Raw genomic sequence first — 10,242 nt, forward strand, 5'->3', positions numbered from 1 at the left:
TTTTCAGGTTTATTTGATAAATAGAAAGTTCAGAAGAACAGCATTTATCTGAAACAGAAATCTTTTGTTATATTACAAATGTCTTTATCATCACTTTTGATCAATTTAAAGCATCCTTGCTAAATAAAAGTATTCATTTCTATAAATTGTCCTCCCCCCAAAAGAAATACTGACTCAAAGCTTTTGAATGGTATAGTGTATAATGTTAGAAAAGCTTTTTATTTCAGATAAATGCTGATCTTTGGATCTTTCTATTCATCAAAGAATTATGAAAAAAAAAATGATGCCGAAAATGTAGCTTTGATCACAGGAATAAATTACATTTTAAAATATATTCAAACAGAAAGCTGTTATTTTAAATAGTTAAAATATTTCACAATATTACTGCTTTTGCTGTATTTTGGATCAAATAAATGCAGGCTTGGTGAGCAGAAGATACTTCTGTTCAAGTGACTAGTATACTGTTCAGAAACTTGGTGTATATATGTATATCTATAGAAGTGTGAAAGAGAGGAAAAGTCTGTCTAAACTCATTAAAACAATTACAATGGACCTAATTATTCCTAACACTAAGTGTTGATAAAATATACGATTTTAATAAGTGAATGAGGCTGATTGGTAAACAGTAAAACTAGTTATTATTAATTACATATAAGAAGAGGTCTGAGTAACCAATTAAAATTATAGTGCTTCAAACAGTCATCACAGTCAGAAAAAATGCTTTAAAAATGCTTAAAAAAAACAACAACTTACCTTTCCGTCTTTCTTATCAGAACACGGAGCCACAGAGCACCCCTGGTGTTCATAATAAGTAATGCAAGAGACACTTTCTGGTTTCCCCCCTGAAGAACGTAGTTGGCCCTTCAATGATCTGATGTTGTGTCTCCCCTGGGAACATGAACCACACTTGCATCTCACAAGCAGCCAACCTTACCACGACTCCTCTCGGGGGTCATCAGGTATGGGAGGCGGTTCTGATCGTGCTCGTGACTGGACCCCTGTCTCTTATTACCATCCTGGGCAACTCCTTGGTGGTCATCTCCATCCGAGTCAACAGTCAGTTACAGACCATCAGTAACTACTATCTTCTGAGTCTGGCGGTGGCAGACTTGATCTTGGGTACGGTGTCAATGAATCTATATACAGCATACATAATCATGGGCCGCTGGACACTAGGACATCTAGCTTGCGATCTATGGTTGACACTTGACTATGTAGCGAGCAATGCCTCAGTAATGAACCTGCTGGTCATAAGCTTCGACAGATACTTCTCAGTCACACGACCACTGACTTATCGAACAAAGCGAACTCCGAAGACGGCAGCAGCATTGATCGCTCTCGCATGGGTGGTGTCGTTTGTGCTATGGGGCCCTGCTATCTTGTTTTGGCCTCATGTGGTTGGACGACCATCTGGAGCTGAAGCCCAGGCCTGTTCTATCCCATTCTTGAAGGTTCCTCCGCTTACATACGGTACTGCAATCGCTGCATTCTACCTACCAGTCACTATCATGATCATTCTTTATTGGCAAATTTATTGGGAAATTGAGAACAGAGCGAAAGGACTCGTTGGTTTTGTCGGGGCTGTGAAAAACCCTAGAAATGTTCTGGATGGGTTGGACAAACAATCAGTGCACCAAACCAGTACCAAGAGCAACTTAAGTTGCTCAAAGGAAACAAATTCCAGAAAAGGACAAGGCAAAACCAAAGACAAGTCTGTTGGGTGTTTCAATTCAACGAAAAACAAAACCGCAGCCATTTTGCAGAAGTCAGCTCATGAGAGTTACAAAGAGGCTTACAGCAACAGTAGCTGGAACATTGAAGACGAGGACAAAAGCGCCTTGTCCTCTTCGACAGACGAGGAACATGAGCAGAACATCAAGGCGAGAGCATCTTCATCCAATCCAACTGCAATTGAGTTGACAGATCTGCAAAGTGGATCAGAGGACACCAAAGATGTGCAAGAGTTCAACTCATCAGCTGGGCGTCCCACCAGACACCAGTCCCACTTAAAACCACCCCAAAATTCAGACCACAGCATTTGCCACCAGCTCAGAGCTAAACATCGCATCAATATGATCATTAAAGAGAAAAAAGCGGCCCGGACACTAAGTGCCATCTTGTTGGCTTTCATCCTCACGTGGACGCCATACAACATCATGGCTTTGGCTTCCATTTCATACTGTGTGCCAGAGAAGCTCTGGCAGCTGGGATACTGGCTGTGTTATGTAAACAGCACGGTCAACCCCATGTGCTACGCCCTCTGCAACGAGTCCTTCCGGGTCACCTTCAAGGCACTGCTACTTTGTCGGCGTGTAGATAAACGAAAGTGCGACACAAACAGCTGGAATCGCCATGCCTCTGTGAGGCAGAATAAGTCTTGCAGTAATGTGTAATCTTTCACTCTATCATTTGTCATTCTTCAGCATGGGTGCTTTTAATTGCTCAATGATCCAGATACAGTGCTTCAATTGGCAGACACTTTTTTTAGGGAATAATATAGGGTTTGTTTTAACTCTGAATATGACTTCTTCGGATTCAGATTTTATATATTTGTATGACTAAATTTGTGCGTGCCTCTGCTTTTAGACATTACACTGCTTGATTCTGAATTTTGTCAGAAACTAATGGGAAGTTACTTAGCCTTGTGGTATATGTCTTTGGCTACATCAAAAGTTTTAATAGTACTTTAAGATCCAACAAAAATAAAAATCAATTGCATATTATTTTAAATCGCCTTATGTATAGACACAATTGATTAAGAAAACATTTAGCAGCCACTTGACAACAACAATATTGAAAAATTCGTCTGATGCTATTTTGAATGTGCTTATTAAATAATACTTTCAAAACAAATATCAATTTAATAAATATCATTATCTATTTTGTAAATAGCAAAAACACACGTTTAGTGTAGTAGTTCTTAAAAAAGGGACAGGGGCCCACAAGGGGACCTCAGCAAATTTCCAAGAGGGACTGAAGATGACTTAAAATGTTTTAAAACAAGCTTTAAAAACAAAAATCAAGATATTTCTTAATTGACCCCCAAACATTTGGAATTTGAATCTAATTCTAATTAATTTAGTTGCCTATTTTAATCTGTGGACACTCCTAATTTCAGTTAATTAAATAGGGGATGTACGTACTGAATGTAAATGTACACAGCACAGGTACTGAACAAGTTAACAAGAACTGATGAACACAACATATACAGTATGTTAGTTTTATTTTTCTTGGGAAAAAAAAAGTGTACCATACACCAAAAAAACAAAAAACAAAAATAATTAATCCCCCAAAACCAACCTAACAAACAATTTCTTTAAAAAATAAAGCAAAATTAAATTACAAAACAAAACAAAACAAGAAAAACAAAAACAAATGGCCACTTTGTCTTTAGATAAAGGGTGTAGTTTAAAAAATACAAATAAAAAAAAACAAGAAAAGTAAACTGTTATATTTTCTAATTATTTTAATAATAGTTAGTTGGCTGATACCATAAACCTAAGTTATCAAATTTCCCATAATCTTTTACTATGCTGGTACTGTGAGAGTACAACAAAGTGAGTGTAAGCTAAATGTTATGTGTTATGTATAAATGACCATGTAAGGTAGACATGCAGTAACTAAACTGAGAATGAAAAATAAAACAATGATAAGATCCTGTACATGTTATGAATGCCATGAGCAATAATTAATGTATCAGTATCTGATATAAGCCTAAACCTTTATGGAGGTCTGCAGTTATTTTGAAACTGAAGACTTACAGAGTATACAGAACTCATCTCAGGTCAATTCATTTCTTCATTCAGTATACATTTACAACGAACGGCTAAAAGAGCCAACTGCGTGCAGTGCTCTAGATTTATTCTTTAAACAAAGGAAGTTTTGGCTGGATTGTGAAGAAAAATGGCAATAGAAGACAGGAAAATAGGGGAACATTTGAAGCAGGCTGTATATCTGCCTCAGCTTGCTCTAGGAAGTCAAACTAAGCTCTGGCAAATTCAGCAAATACCATACTTCACATCTGTGTTGTACTGAATTTAGCACTGGGTCACTTCAACAACCTCTCTGTCTTCACTACCATAATTCAATCCCTAATTAAAGGTACAGCTCAGCCAAAAAAACGAAAATTCCGTCACCATTTAGGTACCCTCATGCCATTCAGAAGCTGTATGACTTACTTTTTTTCTGTGGAACTCTAAAGAAGATATTTTGAATAAAGTTGATTTTGGGATTTTGTTTTTTATTGACCATACAATAGGAGTCAATGGTGACCAAAGCAAGACATTTCTCATTTCCAATTATGTTTCACAGAAGAAAGTTATATCGGTTTGTGAGTAAATGTTGGCCATTTCATTTTTGTGTGAACTATCCCTTTAAGGGATGACAATTTTACCAGTTTTCTTAAAAATTTAAGTTAAATGGCACATATCTGATGCCATAAAGATGCCAATACAGACCTCAGATTAAAGGACTGAAAGCAGTCTCTCGGTTAAGCCATACTAAAATGAATTTACTGGCTAACCAAGCATGTGATGCTCAAAGTCATTCTGATATCTCTATTCCTCAGTGGTGGTTTCTGGGTATAACTGATTTTTTTTTTCTTCAGAAAAACTGAAATTCTGTTATTTAACACGGCTCACGTCCAGAGGCAGACCTTTCGGTTTCTGCGTGCCAGAAGAACTTTTGCTCAATATCCTACACAAGCTGGCAACTGGAAATTGGCAATTTAATGTTAATTTAATAAAAGAATGTTTATGTTATATGTATGGCTGTAATCAATGATGTCATCACAGTAAACATGACAATTACGGCATTGAAGTTTTTGTCCACTTATCTCCTTACACTATAGAAATTTTTCATGTACTCAACAGCGAATCCTTCAGAATTACTTTGAAAGGATTTACCATTCTTGGTAGAATCTATCAAACTATGAACATCCACAAACTGATCTCAGTGTAGCCTGCAATACATTGTTCTATATCTCAATTAATTGCCAACAGTTATTATAGTTTCTGGACGTTCTTTTATACTGGACTTTTTCTTTTTTTAGTCCTCTCTTTCAATCCTATTCCTCATTTACCTGACGTCTTAACCATCTTTAACTAAATTTTAACCGATTTCTGAACATCTTAAGGACGTCTAAAAATGCAAAAATTATTAACAATATAAAAATATAATTTAAAATCACTACCCTTACCTGCACCATTAACCCATTAGTTAGTAAAGAGCTCACACACTGACTGCTAGACTCTGTGCTTCAGTGGCATATACAGATGCCATCACTACAAAAAAAAAAAAATCCCCAAGAAACTCCCATCATAATAATAAACCATTTCTATTGTTTAGGATCTTAAATACGGCACACCTTTATGCTATACAAATTTATAAATATACAAAAACACATTACTGTTTCTTTTCTATTTTGCTTATTATGAACAAGCATTGGCATGCTGATTGGTTTCAACTATTCCTCTCTGTGATAAGCACAGTGTCAGTACAGAGTATTTTGGATATGGCTGAATATGCAATATTTATTGTGGCTGATATAAGCTGCAGCTAATTATTTGTTTTCTATTAAACAGTGTCTGCAGAAACGGGTGAAAATATCAGGTCTAATATGAGCAGGAACTCAAAAACAGAGTCATAATATTCTCATAGTGACTTCCTCTAAGTATGTACTGCTGTAAGGGTCAAGAGAGTTTCTGACTGGCTTTGACATTTGCTATGGAAGTGCTTTGTTAGTTGTGGGGTGGCTAATAGTTGAAAACAAAGAGCAGGGGTAGTTTGAAACTTGGAACTGTGTAACAGTCATACTGAGATCAAACCTACTGAGATGTGAAAGAGAACTAAGAGAAGGAGGGCACTCTTTTTCTCACTCCCCCTCTCTTTTCCTCCCTCCATTTGTGTCTGCGGGCCTGGGCAAGGTGGTCGTCCCTTTTCTGTTCCACTACAACTTCTGTTCGACCCGTTTTGTTTGCTTAAATTGAACAGACAAATCTTGGAGGGAACTATGAGAAAGAGGGTCTGTCTTTCCAAAAGGCCATCATGAGGGCGGTGTATTCTGATTCTGGTATATAGAGGCCTTCTCTTTCAAGAGGGCCAAACACAGATGACAACTCCAACTTCCTGTAAAGAATAAAATAATGCAATTATTCACTTATGATAATACTTGTTGTATAAAGATTATATGTTTCACTTATATATACAGTATAAGACAGATAATACTTATATTTCATTCATATTGTTCTTTGAACTAAATTGACCTCTTTATCAAAACAAACGTGTGATTCAGCTCTATGTAAAGGCTGGAATACACTACATGACTGTTAAAATCTGATTTTAAATCTTACAGATTTGAAAAACACTAGGCATCATACATTTGCCGTAAATAGTCACAGAAGAAAAACTGGGCATCGTACACTAAACGACTGAGGATCACACATTACCAGACTTTCAAGTAATTTCATACACAAACTCATGCAGAAACACATGCCTATTTGCTAGGAGACACATGACAAAATGAAAACAATGTGTTCAGCTCAAAATATCAAACATGTCTATTGTGCGACTAGATGGACATAGTCTGAAGCTAAAAAAAAAAAAAAAATCTGTGATCATCATACACTATGCAGTTTCTATTAAATTTGTCAACTCAAATCTGGCTCTGACTTTCGGCAACTAGCGTCAACTTGCTCAGACTGTAAACCAGCAAAAATCTGGGCAACAGTCGCATAGTGTATTTCACCCTTAAGTCAGTTCTATGTCGTTCGATGAGCATAGGCTACTGCTCAAAATGTATTCCTGTGATGGCAAAGTTGACATTTCAGCAGCCATTAATCCAGTCTTCAGTGTCACATGATCGTTCAGAAATCATTCTGACATGCTGATTTGGTGCTCAAGAAACATTCCATATTATTATCACTGTTAAAATGGAAACCTAAGACCAGGACTCTTTGATGAACAGAAAGCTCAATGGAATTTATATGATGCAGAAATCTTTTGTAACATTATAATGTCTTTACTGTCACTTTTGATCAATTTAATGCATTCTTGCTGAATAAAAGGTATTAATAAAAAAAAAACAATGTACCCCCAAACTTTAACAGTGGTGTGTGTATTATTGCAGGTTGCTTTACCTTCAGGAGGTTCAGACATAGGGGGTGAGAGGCAGTACATGTGGTAACCTCGATCACAGTCATCACAGAACAACAGCTGGTCCTGCAGCAAAGCATAAGAAACTACTTCACAGAGAATCCAAATAGGGATGCATAATAAACCGAGGGAGGGAACAGTTTTACACAGTAATTGTCTTCCCTGTGGAGGTTAGGTAAAATACAGCTGATACATTTTTATGGCTGGATAGTGGTAAACAAACTCACATCATTTTCTGATGTTCCACATATATTACAGCACTTGCATTCAATGCACTGCCAGCGATAGGTTTTCACAGCAGCCATCATCACTGGAGTGAACTGCAGACACGAGGGGTGACCTGAGAACAGAGAATCAGTCAATGATAATTTGGTCGAGAAAAATCCAAAGAAAGCAAGCAGGTGAAAGTATGTGTGGTTGTTTTTACCAGAACGGCCACAGTCTGAGCAGGACAAAAGCTCTTCTGATTGGCCGGTTTTCTGGTTCAGGTTGGTATCTCCCAAACAAAAATCACAGTACTTGTTTGGCAGAGCCAAACCGTCTGGGCCCTTCTTAGGAGCTGATAGAACAGACAGAAAGAGAACAGAATACTCATCATCACTCATAGCATTCAGTGAAAATGACACAATACAACACTACCCCTACAAGCTAAAACATTTGTCTAAAACTTAGTTAACCATCACGTAGCTGGCATTTTAAGGTCCTGTGAGATGCTGCCTATGTAAAGCATTCCAAACTGGTCACTTACAAGCTTTCATTTAGAGCGCCACCTTAGAAGGCAGGCAAAGCACTTCACATGATTTTGAAATAAATCCAAAGTGTACGACACTGTGCCAACCAGTTAGTTTATAAGTCAAGTCAAGTCAAGTCACCTTTATTTATATAGCGCTTTTAACAATACAGATTGTGTCAAAGCAACTGAACAGCATTAATTAGGAAAATAGTGTCAATAATGCAAAATGACAATAGTAAACACAAATTTTTCAGTTAAAGACAGTTCATCATTGAATTCAGTGATGTCAACATCCAGCTCAGTTTAAATAGTATCTTTGCAATCAAGTCAACGGTATCGCTGGAAATGAAGTGTCCCCAACTAAGCAAGCCAGAGGCGACAGAAATATACTTTTAGTTTTATTGGCAATAGATTGTGTAAAATATTTCATGCCACTCAATGTGACAGTGGCCTCTGTTCAGTTGGCTACCAGAGTCTGTGATTAATTGCTTACTCTTTGGTTCGTCTTGTTGGGGTGGAGTTGGTTCACGAATGTCCATCTCATCCTTCTCCTCCCCCTCCTCCTCAGCCAAGTGAGAATGGGCGTAATGATAACTGAGACCAGGCCTATTCTTATAGCGCTTCCCACAGACTACACACACACACACACACACACACAGAGCACAATCATGGGTTATAAGCACCTGTAATTGTCATTATGCACTGAAACATCATCTGTACTTTAGCACATGGGGCACTACTGCTTCACATCAAAAGCTCTCTCATGCATGAGAGTTCAATCCACCGTGCCTGGCTCTCCAGATGCTCATTAATTCACATTCTTCAACAGCATGGCAAATGTTAATATGCTTGCTAATAAGATAGACCAATATGCTCCACTTAAACAAAAGCAATAGTTCACCACAAAATGAACAACCTGTCATTTACTCAGCTGTGTCGTTCCAAAATGGTATTACTTATTTCCTTGCATAGAACCAAGTGCCGTTTTTTTTACAGTGAAAGCAAATAGGGACCAACAGCTGGCCAATTTCACTGAGCAAGAGCAGCTTGGTCATTCTGTTAGATAACTCCTTTAGTTTTCAACACCAGAAAGCTATTTGGTCAGAACAACATGATGGCGAGTGCATGATGACGCAACTTTCACTTTTGAGTGAACTATCCCTTTAAAACCATAAGCACTACACATTCAGGAAATGGGAGTCCTTTGGCAACTTAAAAGCAGAGGCACTATTTCAGTCTTATCAGATAAGGAATGAGGAAAACAGGGAGTGACCTGGAGATGAAGAGAAGAATGAGTATTACAAGCAGCAATGTAAAAAACGTAGAAATGAGAGAGTTACAGAGAGACAACACAGAGCAGGTAATGAAGCACAAACAGAGGTGAATAATAGAGGGAGATAAAGAGAAGCAATTTACATTTCAAACAATTCATATTAACTTGGGTGTTACTGTCATTTTTGTGACAACAATAGCTAATTAAGATACATGTTTCTTAGAAAATTATTTGTGAAAAGGGAGTATGCGAGTGTGCAAAGAGGAGAAATGTAGAGTACAATCAATTGTATACTAAGAATATAATAGCACAAAGCACTGAAGTCTAATAAAAGATTGAAATGCATCACAGCTGATTAACTACATACTAAACAAACCAATTGCAATATTGTTGCAGTGGGAGCTAGACACGGATATACACTACTGTTCAAATTTGAGTTCAGTAAGATTCTTTTTTTAAATAAATTAATTATTTTTTTAAGCAAGGATGCATTAAAGTGACCAAATGTGACAGTAAAAGTATTTACATTACAAAAAGATTTCTATTTAAAATAAATACTGCATTGATATCAACATTGATAACTAAAATGTTTCTTTGAGCACCAAATCAGCATACTAGAATGATTTCTGAAGGATCATGTGACACTGTAAACTAGAGTAACAGATGCTGAAAATTTAGCTTTTCATTTCAAGAATAAATCACATCCTAAAATACTGTATATTAAAATAGAAAATGGTTATTTTAAATTGTAATAATATTACTTACAATAATGTTACAGTTTTACTGCATTTGTAATCAAATACATGCAGCCTTGGTGAGCAAAATAAAAAAAATTTTTCTAAAATTCTTTCTGACCCCAAACGTTTGAACAGTAGTGTAATATTTTATCGCCAGGTCCCTGCTGATACTTATTCATAAGAACCATGAGAGTTAATTGTTAGTAACAGAAAGTTGTAAGTATAAAGTGCTTTTCAAACAGTTCACAATGAGAGCACCTCAGTCTGGGAAGTAATATTATGTCATGCTGCAACAAACAACCCGCTTGAACATTTCACATGGCCCAGAGGCAGTAAAGCTTGTTTGG

General features: G+C 36.9%; 2 protein-coding genes across 4 annotated transcripts in view; one reads left to right on the forward strand and one right to left on the reverse strand.

Moving 5' to 3' along the window:
* The first annotated feature begins 896 nt into the window (after positions 1-896).
* On the forward strand, positions 897-2,393 carry chrm1b (cholinergic receptor, muscarinic 1b). Its single transcript, XM_016453582.1, has one exon. It carries the CDS (start codon positions 897-899, stop codon positions 2,391-2,393), a length of 1,497 nt encoding a protein of 498 aa, XP_016309068.1.
* Positions 2,394-3,324: 931 nt separating this feature from the next.
* The window catches only part of dpf2 (double PHD fingers 2), a 12,575-nt gene continuing 5,657 nt past the window's right edge, over positions 3,325-10,242 (reverse strand). For all 3 annotated transcript variants that reach the window (XM_016453644.1, XM_016453642.1, XM_016453643.1), the window contains 5 exons: positions 8,379-8,516; positions 7,580-7,711; positions 7,380-7,492; positions 7,137-7,218; positions 3,325-6,126 (listed from right to left, as the gene is read on the reverse strand). In XM_016453644.1, coding sequence (XP_016309130.1) covers positions 6,044-6,126; positions 7,137-7,218; positions 7,380-7,492; positions 7,580-7,711; positions 8,379-8,516 — 548 coding nt within the window. In that variant the 3' untranslated portion in view covers positions 3,325-6,043. The remainder of the gene's footprint in view (positions 6,127-7,136; positions 7,219-7,379; positions 7,493-7,579; positions 7,712-8,378; positions 8,517-10,242) is intronic.

Source organism: Sinocyclocheilus anshuiensis, unplaced genomic scaffold (genome assembly GCF_001515605.1).
Source record: "Sinocyclocheilus anshuiensis isolate Anshui unplaced genomic scaffold, SAMN03320099.WGS_v1.1 scaffold1531, whole genome shotgun sequence".
Lineage (NCBI taxonomy): Eukaryota > Metazoa > Chordata > Actinopteri > Cypriniformes > Cyprinidae > Sinocyclocheilus > Sinocyclocheilus anshuiensis.